Source organism: Podarcis pityusensis (genome assembly GCF_964106645.2).
Source record: "Podarcis pityusensis genome assembly, chromosome: 8".
NCBI classification, from domain to species: Eukaryota; Metazoa; Chordata; class Lepidosauria; order Squamata; family Lacertidae; genus Podarcis; species Podarcis pityusensis.
This window is the reverse complement of record NC_138033.1, coordinates 4,551,122-4,568,210: the sequence shown is the minus strand read 5'-3', so window position 1 is coordinate 4,568,210 and position 17,089 is coordinate 4,551,122. Positions and strand designations below refer to the sequence as shown.

Genomic DNA, 17,089 nt, shown 5'->3' with positions numbered 1-17,089 from the left:
TATAGGACGCTTATGAAAGCCTATGAGATGGCTATGAAAGCTGCTAAGAAATCTTACTTTGCAGCTTCCATTGCATCCGCTAGCTCTCGCCCGGCACAACTTTTTAGAATAATTAGGTCAATAACGTCCTTAGGAGGACAACCAAATTTAAGCACAAATTTGACCCACAGCTGTGAGGCATTCGCGAGCTTTTTTGCGGAGAAAGTCCTGTTGCTCCGCCATGACCTCCCTGCCAATTTAGATACAGTGACTGAACTGGAGGCCCCTCGACTGACTTCAGGTCCAGTGTTGGACCATTTCGATCGGATACTCCCTACTGTTGTGGATAGATTCCTCCAAGTTGGTAGGCCCACCACCTGCTTCCTTGATCCGTGCCCGTCTTGGCTGATTAGGGAGTGTCCAGATGTTGCGCGGACCCCCCTGATTGAAATTATCAATTTGTCCCTTGACACGGGGACGTTCCCAGGGGAACTGAAGGAAGCAGTGGTGTGTCCACTCTTAAAGAAAACTTCATTAGATCCCTTAGACCTATCCAATTACCGCCCAGTTTCAAATCTTCCATACCTGTGTAAGGTAATTGAGAGAGCGGTTGCTGAACAGCTTGGTAGGTTTCTGGAGGAAACATCGGCATTAGATCCATTTCAGTCCGGTTTCCGTCCTGGTTTTAGGACGGAGACGGCTCTGGTCGCCCTAACAGATGATCTCCGTAGCCAACTGGATCGAGGCGGGTCAGGACTGCTGATCCTTTTAGATTTGTCAGCAGCCTTTGACATGGTCGATCATGATCTTCTGAACCACCGCCTCGCAGACGTGGGGATACAGGGCATAGCCCGTAACTGGTTGTGCTCTTTTATCTCTGGTCGGGGACAGAGGGTGGCACTAGGGAGGGAAATGTCGTCGCGCCACTCCTTGGTGTGTGGAGTGCCGCAGGGCGCAATTCTCTCCCCGATGCTTTTTAACATCTTTATGCGCCCCCTTGCCCAGATTATCCGGAGCTTTGGGCTGGGCTGTCACCAATATGCTGATGACACTCAGCTCTATCTGCTGATGGATGGCCGCACCGACTCGGCCCCGAACACACTGACCAGATGCTTGGAAGCTGTGGCTGGATGGTTTCGTGGGAGCCGATTGAAACTAAATCCTTCGAAGACAGAGGTCCTATGGCTGGGTCGGGATGGCATGGGGATGAGGGACCAACTCCCTTCTCTTGTGGGGGCCCAATTAGTGCCATTGCCTTCCGATAAGAGTTTGGGTGTAATCCTTGACGCCTCCCTTTCCATGGAGGCGCAAGTTACAGCAACAGCCAAGGCGACATTTTTCCACCTTTGCCGCATCAAGCAGTTGGTCCCTTACCTTTCCCGCCCCGACCTGGCTACAGTGATCCATGCGACGGTCATCTCCAGGCTTGACTACTGTAATTTGCTCTACGCAGGGCTGCCCTTGAAGCTGTCCCAGAAACTCTAGCGGGTACAGAATGATGCAGCGAGGCTCCTCACGGGGTCTCTGCCATGGGAGCATATTCACCCAGTGCTTTTCAAGCTGCACTGGCTCCCGGTGGAGTACAGGGTCAGATTTAAGGTGCTGCTTTTGACCTTTAAAGCCCTTCACGGCCTAGGACCCTCGTACCTACGGGACCGCCTCTCCTGGTATGCCCCACGGAGAGCCTCAAGGTCCATAAATAACAACACCCTAGTGGTCCCAGGCCCTAAGGAAGTTAGATTGGCTTCAACCAGAGCCAGGGCCTTTTCAACTCTGGCTCCGGCCTGGTGGAACGCTCTGCCTCATGAGACCAGGGCCCTGCAGGATCTGATTTCTTTCCACAGGGCCTGTAAGACAGAGTTGTTCCGCCTGGCCTTTGGCTTGGAGCCAATTTGATTCCCTCCCTCCCTCTCTTTTTTCTTTTCCTTCTCCTCCTGCGATGAGGCTACATTTTAATATTTTAATGTTCCATTATTTTAATGTTGCATTTTATTTTTGTTTTTAAGTTGTAATCATTCATCTTGTTTTTATTATTGCTTGTAAGCCGCTCTGAGCCCGGCCTTGGCTGGGGAGGGCGGGGTATAAATAAAAATTATTATTATTATTATTATTAAACCACACACCCCTGGATAAAACACCACCGGTCTTATGGTGTGCATGGTTTGCAAAAGGATTTTTCCGTAGAAAGGAAAAGAGAGACTGTTTGGAGAGACAGGGTAATTCAGGGTTACATCTGCAGCAGCAGCAACTAATTCTTTGCACTTCAATTGGTCGATTATGCTGGGCTGTTATGTGCTGTCACCCCCCTCTCCCAGGGGCTGCTGAGGCCTCACCTACAGAGAAATGCAAAAAAAACCCCTCATTCTTCTTGAACTGCCCATTCCCATCCAGAAAGCGTTTTGGGCCAAACATGTCTGGTCTTGCAAAATCTTGGGGCAACCCTAGTAAAATGTGCATCAAAAGGCATATACTATTGAGAAGCATATTTAAAAAATGCATGATTTGTTGTTTCTTTATTCACAACATGGGAACAGCAGACAACATTAGAATTTTGAGGGATACTTTTACAGCTGTGATTTGGGCATGCCTTATAAGCAGAAATGTGGGTAAGAGAAGTGAATAGAGAACCAAGATGAAATATTTGATCTTGCAGCTTTCTCAGTTAGGGGTGCAGCAGAAAAATGTACATTCACAAAAAAGTAATTTCAGAAAATTAGAAACTGTTAAAATTATCATTGCTAAAATTCTGGCAAGTGCCACAGCAAGAAGACTCAATAACATTAATGGATTATATAAACTAGATTTATTAAGAGAAGGCACCTGAGTACATATGTTGAAAAAGCAGTATACATTGTGAGGAAAGCAGAGATAAACAGCTTACTGTTTTATTATTTTTAAGTGCCACAAAAGCCTTTGACAGGGTAGAATGGCCCTAAGTATTTGAGGTATTGAGAAAAATTTATAAAGGTGATTGAAGTAGTTGCATTATCAGCTGGTTAAAGGAGAGAAATTTTCCATCTCCATACTCAAACATATTCCCAAGGATAATGGAACAGATGACACTGAAGAAACTTTGACTTACAATGGAGGTGGGTCTCAAAGGGTGCCCTTAGTTGGTGGATGGGGGTGGGGCGGGAGGGTGTGATGTCCCCTCTTCAGGGTCCCTGAGTCTTCCTGAGGAGGACTCAGATCCAAACAATGCACCATCATTGCCTCCTGTCCCTCCTCATACTGTGGATTGAGAGATGACCAGATCCCAGAGAGGCAAGATTTCCTAGGTTATGACTGACCTATGGCTGTAAAACCTTCCAGCAACTGTCATATCCTGCAGGGTTAACTATTCTTCCTTAGCTTTTGTTGTTGTTTAGTCGTTTAGTCATGTCCGACTCTTCTTGATCCCATGGACCAGAGCATGTCAGGCCCTCCTGTCTTCCACTGCCTCCTGCAGTTTGGTCAAACTCATGCTGGTAGCTTCGAGAACACTGTCCAACCATCTCGTCCTCTGCCGTCCCCTTCTCCTTTTGCCCCCCATCTTTCCCAACATCAGGGTCTTTTCCAGGGAGTCTTCTCATGAGGTGGCCAAAGTCTTGGAGCCTCAGCTTCAGGATCTGTCCTTCCAGTGAGTACTCAGGGCTGATTTCCTTCAGAATGGAGAGGTTTGATCTTCTTGCAGTCCATGGGGCTCTCAAGAGTCTCCTCCAGCACCAGAATTCAAAAGCATCCATTCTTCGGCGATCAGCCTTCTTGATGGTCTTCCTTAGCTACTCACTGGGAAAGTGACAGCAAAGGAATGTTGGCAAACAGACCACAAAGGAAAGAAGGCATGAAAGGGTTGGGGAAGGGGGGGGGACCATTTCATGGCTGGACTAGATGCCAGAAGGGATGCTGATGGCCAGAAAGGGGAAAGGGGAGAGGTGCCTTGGGGAAGTGGGGTAGAGGAGGAAGAGGGCAGAGAGTCAGGGACCAGATATTTATTCACCTCTGAGATCGATTCCAAAAGAAATGAAGAGTAAGGAAATTCCACAAATGGACACAGAGCTAATAGAAATTCAAAAGAAAGAATCAAGACTTGGTATAGTTAGCCTGTTCTGGTGCTTTACATGTTGAAGCATGCCTCCTCCTTTGACACTTGGGTGGCCAAGGTGGGCGGCGATGGGGCTCCACTTCTTCAAGTCCTGCTTCAGAGGGGAATGACACACATTTCATAAAAACGCGGAAGGGTGGCAAAGCCAATCAGCATGGGAGAGACGTCAATCTTTTCAGGTGGGACGGGAGATTTGATGTGGAAGTTCTGCAGGATACTGGTGAAGAAAAGGAAGAGTTGCATCCGCGCCAGCTGCTCTCCAAAGCAATAGCGTTTCCCTAGGGAAGAGGAAGAAAGCAAAGACGGGCTGCTATAGCCTGCTTGGAAATGTTTGGGCAAAGACTCCTCTAACCCACACGACCATGCATAAAATAACACCACTGGTCCTTTGGTGTGCCTTGTTGGCAAAGGGATTTTATGTAGAAGGGAAAAGAGATACCACTGGACAGACAGAGTAACTCTGGGGGAAAATCTGCAGCAGCAACATCTCCTAGCAATTTTTCTCACTTCAATTGGTCCACCAGTGTGGTGTAGTGATTAAGAGCGGTAGACTTGTAATCTGGTGAACCGGGTTCGATTCCCCGCTCCTCCACATGCAGCTGCTGGGTGACCTTGGGCTAGTCACACTTCTTTGAAGTCTCTCAGCCCCACTCACCTCACAGAGTGTTTGTTGTGGGGGAGGAAGGGAAAGGAGAATATTAGCCGCTTTGAGACTCCTTCAGGTAGTGATAAAGCGGGATATCAAATCCAAACTCTTCTTCTACTGGTGATTGGCCTATTATTTGCTGCAAACTCTATGGTCACCAGACGTCCCTGTTTCCCAGGGACAGTCCCTGGATTTTCAAATCTGTCCCCGGACAAAATCCGTCCCCGGAATGTCCCCGGATTTATATTTTAAGTGTTGTGGATTTATTAGTAAGGAATGAATGTTGCATGATTGGTTCAACAGCACAAAACACATGATATGGGGACTTCCGGTGAGGCAAAATGGCGGGCGCCATGGCAGTGGGCAGCTCCTGAAACCAGCCAGAGCCAACTGCGCTACCAGGCTGGCTCTGGGCTGCTGTGACTGCCACTGCCGAGGGGGAACTGGGGACGCCCGGTACATCAACTGGGGGAACCGCTGACCCCCCACCCATGACCCAAAGTGAGCCAGGAGCGAGAGTGCCCGGCCACCTGGCTGACTGCCCAGCGGCGCTCGGGGGCCAGGAAAACCCTGGAGCCGATGCAGGGAGACGGAGGAGAGGAGAAGGAGAAGGAAGTGAGAGAAAGAGGAAGGAGAAAAAAGAGAGGAGCCCCGACCTTGCCGCACCACTGCCACGCTGCTGAGGAGAAAAGGTAGGAGAGCACCGGGAGGGCAAGGACATGTGGCCGAGACCAGGCCTGACCCAAGCCTACTCCATGGCAGATAGCACTCCAAGAGAGCAGGCCGGGGCCCAGAGGAAGGCCGTGCGACAGAGGAGACCACAGAAGAGAAGATATTACTTCTTAATTTTTTTTAAAAAATAACTTAAATTTTTTTTCTCTCCCCCCCCCCCAAAAAAGTGTCCCCAGATTCTTTGGAAAAAATATGGTAACCTTAGTAAACTCCTCATCCCCCGAGGCTGCTGGGCACTCACCAATAGAGAAAGGCATAAAAGCCTCATTCTTCTTGAACTGCCCACTCTCATCCAGGAAATGTTGTGGGTCAAACATGTCTGGTCTTGCAAAGTGTCGGGGGTCTCTCAGCACAGACCCAAGCATGGGAAACACTTCCGTTCCCTGAAGAAGACAGGGAGAGAAATGAGAAGATACGGGAGAAATGGGAGATTCTTCTGTTATGAAATCAGTGACAGTTCCCCATTTCTGTATTTCCTCCCTTGGTGAAGTGTGTCCCTCCCTCATTATTAACACTCATAAGGAATTTTAGAACATGCCTGTCCTCTTTGTGTGGTCTTCTCACAGGAAAGCCACTTCCGCCCTAAAGAGGAGGTGGGGTTGTGGGATTCACGGCCTCACCACACGTGTGGTGGGTGGAGGCCAGCCCCCGTGTGATCGGGGGGATTCCTGGCCGCGTCACCCCCTGGCCGGCCAATCAGCCCGTTCAGGGGGTGTGGCCTGCCCTATAAAAGCAGGACACGGCCGGGGATCTCCCTGTTTGCTGCCCACCAGCTGTTCCTGTTTTGGTTGAACGTGAACCTGGTTGGCCATTTTGGGGAAGAGGAATGCTAGTGTTACCGTATTTTTCGCCCTATAGGACGCACTTTTTCCCCTCCAAAAATGAAGGGGAAATGTGTGTGCGTCCTATGGGGCGAATGCAGGCTTTCGCTGAAGCCTGGAGAGCGAGAGGGGTCGGTGTGCACTGACCCCTCTCGCTCTCCAGGCTTCAGGAAGCTCTGCGCAACCCTCGGGAGACCGGCTCCGAGGGTTGCGCAGAGCTGCCTGCAGTCCCGGGATCAGCACAGCTCTGCGCGGCCATCGGGAGCGAGTCTCGCCCCGCTCCGGATGGCCGCGCAGAGCTGCCTGCAGTCCCAGGATCAGCGCACTTCTCCCCATCGCCAGCCCCACAAGCTCGGGGGACAGCGGGGAGGCAGAGCGCACCTTCCCGCTGTTCTCCGACCTAGTTCTTCCAGCCCCGCACCTGGGGGGGAAATAATTTTTTTTTTCTTTATTTCCCCCCCAAAAAACTAGGTGCGTCCTATGGGCCGGAGCGTCCTATGGAGCGCAAAATACGGTATGTACTGAGTTGAATAGGATCCAAAAGGCAGCAGTCTGATTGGTCCTAGAACAATAGGATTCAGAATGCAGCAGTCTGGACTTCCGGGTCAGCGCCATTGGTGAATGGCGGAGTTCCTCCGACCGGAGGAATGGGCTCCGTGGAAACTGGGTCTTCCCGCCGCGGCGAAGGTGGGGACCCGCTAGAAATCCCAGGCGGAGGAAGCCTGGGAACATGGGGTTCGGCAGGGCACCAGAAGCACCCCCCTACTCGCGGGGAATCCCATCTAGGGGCTCCGGAGCGAAGTGGGGTGAGAAGCGCGGTGCTGCAAACTGACTGCTACTTTCATGGAGTGAAGCCGCACAGCCATTGCCAGAGAGCACTGACTTTTTCCTGTGGACAATTGGACTTAAAACAAGTACCTGTGAGTAGAAACGGAAAATTGGATCAAGAAATTGTTTAATTTGGTATCGAAGCGGGAAGGTGCAAACAGGAAGTCCGCCTTCCACTTTTTTGTATATAGACTAAAGCAAAAATTTTGCAAGCTAAAGCCGGGAAGCTGTCAAAAAAGACTAAATTTCCAAGGACTTCCGGAGGTGGCGCCAGCAGTTAATGGCGGATTTCCTCGATCAGAGGAAATCGCTCTGCGAAAAATAGGGTCAGATCCCGCTTCGGCGCAGCGGGGGACCCTGGAAATCACAGATGGGGGAAGCCTGTGAACTTGGGACCCAGCGGGCACGTTTGGCGCCCCCCCAACCCGGTAAAGAGCCCGGCAACGGGTTCGGAATCGGAGCGGGGGAAGGAGCACTGTGCTGTGGGCTGTCTGCTTCTTTCGTGGAGTGAAGCCGCGAGCTGTGACCAGAGAGCGCTGCCTTTTTTCCTTGGAAATTCGGTTTGAAAATCAACAATCCGTGAGTAGGATTTAATACAATTGGAACTGTACAAATTGAGAATTCGGCCGAAAGCGGAGAGGTATAAAAAGGAAGTCTGCCTCTCTCTATTGTAGATAGAACAAAGCATTGAACTTGAAAGCGGAAGCTTAGAAAAAGATGCATGAACGGACTTTAATCCAAACATCTAACCTGGACTTTTCCCCCCTTAATTTGAGGGAAAAGGGGGGGAACTTTGGAATGTTATTTCTTCATGAAGAGGTGAAAAAATAAAGGAGATAAAAACCTTCGCTCAATTCCTTGGGAACGGATTCCCAGAGGCAATCTAAAAATGGAGAAGAGGTACTGTCTTTAAATATATTTTGACAGCTAGTCCTGCACAGGAAATACAATTTGGATACAATATTGTGGATAAATATCTCCTGGTCTTAAAGTAATTGTTTTAGATAGATTGTTATCTTCCTGACAAACTGGGGGGATTTAAAAAAGAAGTAAAGTACTTAAGAACTTTTTTGACTGTTACAGTGTCCCCCTAGTGGAACTTGGAATTGTTACAATTAGTTACAATTGCAATTGCAGCTGGCCTGAGGATTTTCTCACACGGCTCTGTTGGAATTTTCCACTTCAAAACAAGTTTGAACTTAACTGTGTGACCGACCTTGAGTTTTATCTAAAGGGGTATGGCAGATGGAAAAGAGAAACTAGAAGCGTTACAGGCAACAAGGTCAGGCAGAGTTTTGCGAACAGAAGGTGGACTACAAAGAAGACCTTTGACCTCTGGCCCCTCTGGGATTCCAACAGCAGCCCCACCGGCACAACCTAAAGTTAAAGGTATGGCAAGTGATGATACCTTTGCTCAAGTTTTGGCTAAAGTTAATGAATCTCTGAATAGAATAAGTAAACAAGTAGCAGAGGCATCAGACAAGATTGATCAAAATACAATATCAACCAAAATACTACAAGTATTAATCAGAATACAGCAAGTTTAAACAATTTGGGCCAGAAAGTAAATACTAATACAGAGACTATTCAGAAATTACTAGGGGAATCGGCCTCAATACGCCAGATTGCCGAGGAGGCCAAAGAAATTGCTACAGCATCTGTCACAGAGGTTCAAGAGGTTCAAGAGAAAATACCACCATTACATAAACAATTGGAAGACCATAAATTGACCCTGTCTATGATTGAGTTGAAGGAAAAACAAGTGAATTTACGGGTCAGATCGGTACCTGAAGTGGAGAAGGACAATCTAGCTGAATTTCTCATGCAGGAATTTTCTGACTTTTGGAATCCAGAATTGGTAAAAGACAGCTTTAAAATAGTGAACGCCTTTAGACTTGGAAAAAGAGGAGAGAAGAAGGTGAGAGACTGTTTGATCACTCTTCGAACAAAAGAAGAGAGGGATAAGATCCTGGGTTTGCATTTCCAGAAGACACTGGAAATACATCAGACAAGAGTTGAGATATTTAAAGACATTCCGAAACACCTTCTGGATCTCAGATCAAACTACAAAGACCTGGTTACTTTGCTGAGAAGTAACAGTATTAACTTTAGGTGGGAATTTCCTCAAGGCCTATCTTTTAGCTACAAAGGAAAGAAGAGGAAAATAAGATCGGAAGACGACAAAGACAAATTCTGGAGAGACCACGGAGAAGATCTACAAAAAGGACTATCTCTGGAACCAAAGGACCCTTTGAAAAAAGCGATACCACCGACGGAAGAGGAACAGGCACTAGGCGCAGTAGGAGGAGAACTAAAACAATAACATCATGGCCCTGCAACTACTAACTTGGAACTGTCATGGTTTGAATTCCCCTCAGAAAAGGAAATCAGTATTTCATATATTAAAAAAGGAACAATTGGACTTAATTTGTTTACAAGAAACACATATAACAAGATTACCCAGGAAATTGTTGATAAATAAAAGACTTGGTCAGGAGTTTATTTCATCGGACAAAGTTAAAAAAAGAGGGGTTGTGATTTATGCAAAGGACAGATTATCACCGAAATTTGTTTTTAAAGATGACCAAGGAAGATTTGTGGCAATTGAAATTCAAACACAAGGAGAAAAATTTTTGATAGTAGGAATCTACGCACCAAATGATGGGAAATCTGAATTCTTTAAGAAGTTGCACGAGACCCTGATGGACCATTTGGATTACAACATGATTTTGATGGGAGATATGAATGGAGTGGTATCTACATATATGGACAAGGCACAAAGACAGGTAGTCACCAAGGATGGTAGACTACAGAAACTTTTTTTGACATGACAGACAACTTGGATTTAGTTGACATTTGGAGAATAAGAAACCCCATGGCTAAAGAGGGAACTTTCTTTTCTGAAGCCAAAATGACATGGACAAGAATTGACCAAATTTGGATAACTAGAGGAATGGCACCAAAGACAAGAAAGGTGGAAATCTGCCCAAAAACTTGCTCCGACCATAATGCTGTTAAGATGGAAATGAGACTAACACCAACTGGCTCCTTCAGATGGAAGATGAATGACACCTTATTTAGAGATGAAGAAGTACTTAAGAAGGCCCAAAAAACCTTGAGAGATTATTTTGAGATAAACTTCAGTACCAACGTGGAGAAAAGTGTAATCTGGGACGCAAGTAAAGCGGTTATGAGAGGGTTCTTAATACAACAGAATGCAGTAAAGAAAAGAATTCAAAATGAGAAGAAGGATAAGATAATGGACAAAATAAAGGAAAGTGAAAAAAGACTGAGAGTAAATCCAAAATCTCAAGAGATTCTGAGAGAGTTAAAGTTATATCAAGTACAATATATGAAAATGATGAATCAGGAAATAGAATGGAAAATTAAACAAATGAGACAAAAGACTTTTGAGTCGGCCAATAAATGTGGTAAACTGTTGTCATGGCAAATGAAAAAGAGACAAAAACTAAATACAATTACGAACTTAGAAGTGGAAGGAAGAAACATACAGAACCCTGCAGAGATCAGAAGTTGTTTCCAGAGGTATTTTAAACGATTATACACTCAAGGGCCATTGAAAGAAACAGACTTAGATCAATTTTTGAAAACAAATGGATTACAAAAAATATCTCAAGAAAATAAATTAATTTTGAATCATAAAATAACTGAACAGGAAATAGAAGGTGCCATTCAAAATATGCAATTGGGTAAATCTCCAGGACCAGACGGCTTGACTTCTAGATACTACAGATCCTTGAAAGAATGGTTAATTCAACCCTTGAAAGAGGTCTGCAACGAAATAATGGAGGGGAAAAGAGCACCAGAGTCATGGAAAGAAGCATATATTACACTTGTACCGAAAACAGAGACTGAAAAGACACAGCTTAAGAACTACCGCCCTATATCATTACTTAATGTGGATTACAAAATTTTTGCAGATATTTTGGCTAAGAGATTTAAAAAAGTGTTGATGGAAGAGATTCACAAAGACCAAGCAGGCTTTCTCCCAGGAAGACATTTGTCTGACAATCTGAGGAATATAATTGATATTTTGGAAAAACTAGAAGTGAACATAAACACTAAAGCAGTTTTGATATTTGTAGACGCGGAGAAAGCCTTTGACAACATTTCTTGGAATTTTATGAAGAAGAATCTACAGGGTATGGGGGTAGGCCAAGGTTTTGAGAATGGTATAAGTGCAATTTATTCAGAACAAAAGGCTAAACTAATTGTAAATAATGTTGTGACAGAAGAACTTAAAATTGAAAAAGGGACACGACAAGGTTGCCCAATTTCCCCACTGCTTTTTATATCGGCCCTGGAGGTTTTGCTGAATATGATTAGAAGGGACCAGTTGGTTAAAGGTATACAGGTCGGAACTAAACAGTACAAATTGAGAGCATTCGCAGATGACTTAGTATTGACGTTACAGGAGCCAGAATCTAGTACCAAAAGGGTTTTAGAACTGATTCAAGAATTTGGTCAAGTGGCAGGATTTAAATTGAACAAGTCAAAAACTAAGGTTTTAGAGAAAAATTTAACACCGATTGAAAGAGAGAGGTTTCAGAATGAGACAGGTTTAACAGTGGTTAAGAAAGTTAAATACCTGGGGATTAGCATGACAGCAAAAAATGGGAACTTATTTAAAGATAACTATGAAAAATGTTGGTCTGAAGTGAAAAAAGATTTAGAAATTTGGTCAAATTTGAAGCTTTCACTGCTGGGCCGTATTGCTGCGATAAAAATGAATGTATTGCCTAGAATGTTGTTTTTGTTTCAAACTTTGCAAATTGTGGACAAAATGGACTGTTTCAAGAGGTGGCAGAAAGATATTTCTAAATTTGTCTGGCAGGGCAAGAAGCCCAGAATAAAATTTAAAATACTAACGGATGCAAAGGAAAGAGGTGGATTTGCCCTGCCAGACCTCAAACTTTACTATGAATCAGCAGCTTTTTGCTGGTTGAAAGAATGGCTACTTCTTGAAAACACTGACATTTTGGACTTAGAAGGTTTTAACAATGTATTTGGATGGCATGCATATTTATGGTATGATAAGGTCAAGGCACATAAAGCATTTAAAAACCACATTGTCAGGAAAGCGCTGTTTAATGTTTGGATAAGATATAAGGATTTATTAGAAAACAAAACCCCAAGGTGGCTGTCACCAATGGAAGCGAAAGCCTTGAAAAAGGTCAATATGGAGGTCAAATGGCCGAAATATTGGGAAATTTTGGAACAAGATGGAGATAGACTGAAATTGCAGAGTTTTGAAAAATTAAAAAACAAAGTGCGAGACTGGCTTCATTATTTTCAGATAATGGAGGCATTTAAATTGGACAAGAAAATTGGCTTCCAGGTGGAAAGATCAAAATTAGAAACTGAACTGTTAGAACCCAAAACTAAGAATTTGTCAAGAATGTATAACTTGCTGCTGAAATGGAATACTCAGGATGAAACGGTAAAATCGGCTATGATAAAATGGGCACAAGACGTTGGACATAACATTATGTTTGTGACTGGGAACAGTTGTGGACCACAGGTATGAAATTTACGGCATGTAATGCCTTAAGAGAGAATATTATGAAAATGATATACAGGTGGTACATAACCCCAGTCAAGCTTGCAAAAATCTATCATTTGCCCGATAACAAATGTTGGAAATGTAAAGAAACTGAAGGTACATTTTTTCACCTTTGATGGACGTGCCCAAAGATTAAGGCTTTCTGGGAAATGATATATAATGAATTAAAAAAGGTATTCAAATATACCTTCCCCAAGAAACCAGAGGCCTTTCTCCTGGGCATAGTCGGCCAAATGGTGTTAAAAAAGGATAGAACTTTCTTTATGTATGCAACAACAGCAGCAAGAATACTTATCGCAAAGTATTGGAAGACACAAGAACTTCCCACGCTGGAGGAATGGCAGATGAAACTGATGGACTATATGGAACTGGCGGAAATGACTGGCAGAATCCGTGACCAGGGAGAAGAGTCGGTGGAGGAAGATTGGAAGAAATTCAAAGATTATCTACAGAAACACTGCAAAATTAAAGAATGTTAGAGTGATGTTGGATTGAAAATAAGTGGTTTCCAGCTGTACAGGATAAAGTTATAAATAGACTAAGATTAAAGATTAGGATTAAAGAAGTGCAAGGAAATGGAAATTTGGTACTTAAGAGGTAAAATTTTAATGCTATATTACATTAAGATTAAAGATTAGGATTAAAGAAGTCTAAGGAAATGGAAATTTGGTACTTAAGAGGTAAAATTTTGATGTTATATTACATTAAGATTAAAGATTGGGATTAAAAAAGTGGAAAAGAAATTGCTGGACAAACAATTTGGACTGGAATACAAAAGAGGGAGGTATGAGGAAGTCCAGAAAATAAGTAAATTCAAAAACGGAAATGAAAAGGTGATATTGTTTTTAATTGCTCTGTTTCTTTTTTTGCTTTTTGCTTTTCGTGTTTTTTTTTCTTTTTTTGGATTATGTATTGTGTATTTGTGTATTTCTTTTTTATGTTTTTCTGTCTAACTTTTTATTGAAACCTTAATAAAAATCATTTATTAAAAAAAAAAAAGACTAAATTTCCTTCATTCAGAATTACTGAAACCCCCCTTGGAAGCAGGAGAAAAGGGGGGGGGGACTCTGTTTAACCCTAGCAGGAGAGGGAGTGAAGAAGGATAAGTTTCCACTGTCTCTAACCTGGGAACGGGGTGTCAGAGACAGAAACTGCTGGAGAGGTTCATTGACTGTGAACGTAATACTTTGACAGATAGCTAATGAAGAGAAACAAGTTGATTCTAATGTTGCCTTTTGCATTTTAAAGAAACAAAATATCTGAAAAACATCTGAAATATCTGAAAAATGAAAGTAACTTTCCTTTGTCTTAAAAAAAAAATGGATACAAATAGTTTGTCTCCTCTAGAGGGAGCTTGCTAAATTGTTGCTGCAGGATATTTGAGACCTAACATCTGTGAGATTAAGACCGTGGGAACAGTCTTTTCTGACCTTGAACAAAGATGAGCTGGAAGGAAGACTGGGTGCTTGCTTTATGCAAGACAAATGCTTTGCTGGAACAGATGCATGAGAAGATGGACTTGATGAATGAGAAATTGGATTTGACTGTTGTGGTTAATAACTGTGGAAAAACAGGGAACATTGATACAGAAATCATTCAGGAACCAACCTATGAATCTGTACTGACTGGGCAAGTGCAGATGACAATGGAGGAGGATGCGGCTGCACCTCAAATAGTACAAATGGAGAGACCCAAGGCCCTACAGGAGCATAAGCCGCTGTTATTGAAGATTGAAGTTGGAGTGGGCCAAGGGGAGTCTGGAGATGAGGAGGTTCCCAGCTTTGGCGAGATCTTGAAATTTGATTTTAAATACATTTTGGATTATATTGAGGACTGTGGGGAGTGGGACTGTGGGGAATGGGCGAGCTGGATGAAGGGCGATGGAGACAATTTTGAGTTGGAATTCCCCAGAGACCTACTCCTCAATGAGAAAGGAAAGAAACTAAGACAGAGACCAACAAAAGACAAGGAAAAGGGCAAGTACAAACAAGATGAAGAAGAATTGCAGAAGGGACATGGAAGAGACTTAAGGGCCTCGGACATAAGGCTTCCAGGTTGATGGACTAGATGGAATGGACAGTAAGGACTGACACGACCCGAGACCAGGAAGAAGAGACGCTGGATGATGATTGAAAGAGAATTTATAATGGATTTTTTTTATTTTAGAATCAGTTTAATGAATATTAGGGAAAATGTGGGAATGAAACTATACGACTTTAGCAGAAATGTTATCAGGAGCTATGTATATTTGAAAACTAAGATTTAAGTCTTAAGGTACTTAGGGGTAAGATAAGGTTAAATAAATTAATATAATTTGAATAACAGAATATGGGGAAAGATGGAAAGGATTTGTTGAGTTAATTATTAGGTTAAATTGTTAAGATAAAATTTATAACAAAAATTGAGAAAGATGGAAAGAATTTGCTGAAATAATTATTAAACTAGAATACGAAAAGGGAGGTGTGAGGAGGTCAATGAAACAAGCAAATGGAAATTATGGATATGCAATTTGGGATCTGTGTTTTTTTTCTTTTTTTTTCTTTTTTTTCCTTTTTTTTGCTGTATTGTCGTATATTTTGCGCTTTTCTCCTTTTTTATTTTTTAATTTTTTATTTGTTTTTTTTGTATTGTAGTGTTGTTTTTTATTTTTTCTCTTTCTTGTAATCCTGAAATTATCAATAAATATTATTTTTTTTAAAAAAAAACCCAGAATGCAGCAGTCTGATTGGTCCTAAAACAATAGGGTCCAGATTGCAGCAGTCTGATTGGTCCACAGGAGCCACCCAATCCAGCTCCAGGTGGAAGTGAATCCGCAACCTGATTGGCCTACAGGTGAATCCCGGAAACAGCCAATCACGTGGGGCCCATTGTGTAAATAATGTATATAAAGCAGACATTCTGGGGGAACTTCCATTCCTCCTCACCACTATGAGCTGAATAAAGAGCATGAAATCCACTCTTGACTCCGAGTATATTTCAGCTAGGGATGATGGACCCAAGGTGGTTTCATCTGGCAGGGCTCCTCTGCTTTTATTATGGTTTTGACTCCACAGCAGTGATGACGGATGAGACAGAGACCAGCGGTGCCTTGGGAATATTAACTGGCCCATCATCCATATCTGGAAATAGTACTGAATGGTGGGGTCTCAGGAATTTTTTAAAAAGATAGAAAAATAAGTAATACCTTGGGAATGGTGTATCCCCGGAATTGAGTATCACGGGTTACTCGTCGTGATACCCCCATAGGAATTATGTCAGAGAATCTCTGGATCTCGTGGATCACAGCATCCGTATAGGGCATCAGGGGCCGGTCGTTCATGTTGGGACTGCGATTCCGGCCAATCACATGTTCAATCTCCTTATGGACCTTCTCTGTTGAGAAATCAGTGGGATAAAAGAAAAGGGAGACCTCTCATAGCTGGGAAAGCTAACAGGCATATTCCCGAAGAAAGGAAGGCAGTTTCCTGCCTTCCGCCCCATTCTGCTGTCACCTTGAACCTCCCTACATTCTTAGTGTGGTGTAGTGGTTAAGAGCGGTAGTCTCCTAATCTGGGGAACCGGGTTCGAGTCTCCGCTCCTCCACATGCAGCTGCTGGGGGACCTTGGGCCAGTCACACTTCTCTGAAGTCTCTCAGCCCCACTCACCTCAGAGTGTTTGTTGTGGGGGAAGAAGGGAAAGGAGATTGTTAGCCGCTTTGAGACTCCTTAAAGGGAGTGAAAGGCGGGATATCAAATCCAGACTCTTCTTCTTCTTCTTCAGAAAAATATTTTTAAACAGACTATAAGGGCAATGGTTACTAAAAGTGACTCAAATTCCATGTATCTATCCACATGCACCCCATTATATTTTAAACTTAGAGAGGCCCATGAACATATGTTTTACTTCAATGAACTGACTTTTGTACAACTCCAAAAAGCTTTTACAGAGTTACGATTAAATACAATAAACTCTGCTTCTAGAGATGGGAGACATAGAGGCATACCAGTAATTGAACGTGTTTGTATTAGGGGATGCCCTGAATTAGAGGACCTTACGCATTATATCTTGCTCTGCCCCTTATACACTGAGGCAAGAGAACGGTTTTTGACACCTATAATGATAAGGTCCCCTGGCCAGAATCCTTCTGACATGATTCTATATCTCCTTGCAGACATTGATAAGTATGTGACCTGGCGTGTAGCACTTTTTGCAACTGCCACCAGGAAAATTAGAAAAGAATTATATAGCCGAGATAGCTAACAACTGTAAAGGAGATGAATTTATTTGACCCCATCTACACCAAGTTGTATTTTTCTCACTAAACTTTGTACATAATTGTCTGTTCTATTATTTAACATTACTTTTAATACATTAGTGGCCCCGCGGTGATTTTAGCTTATAAATTTTATTGTCCAATGTTTCAATTTGTATATTA

General features: G+C 43.4%; 2 protein-coding genes across 6 annotated transcripts in view; both read right to left on the bottom strand.

Annotated features, from left to right (window-relative positions):
• LOC308484189 (cytochrome P450 2G1-like) overlaps positions 1-17,089 on the bottom strand; it is a 112,624-nt gene that overhangs the window by 29,311 nt on the left and 66,224 nt on the right. The gene's annotated exons all lie outside the window — the stretch shown is intronic.
• LOC308484311 (cytochrome P450 2A13-like) overlaps positions 2,764-17,089 on the bottom strand; it is a 35,393-nt gene continuing 21,067 nt past the window's right edge. Inside the window, exons 7-9 of the mRNA XM_081019132.1 lie at positions 15,859-16,046; positions 5,683-5,824; positions 2,764-4,341 (exon numbers count right to left, since the gene is read on the bottom strand). Coding sequence (XP_080875258.1) covers positions 4,160-4,341; positions 5,683-5,824; positions 15,859-16,046 — 512 coding nt within the window. The 3' untranslated portion in view covers positions 2,764-4,159. The remainder of the gene's footprint in view (positions 4,342-5,682; positions 5,825-15,858; positions 16,047-17,089) is intronic.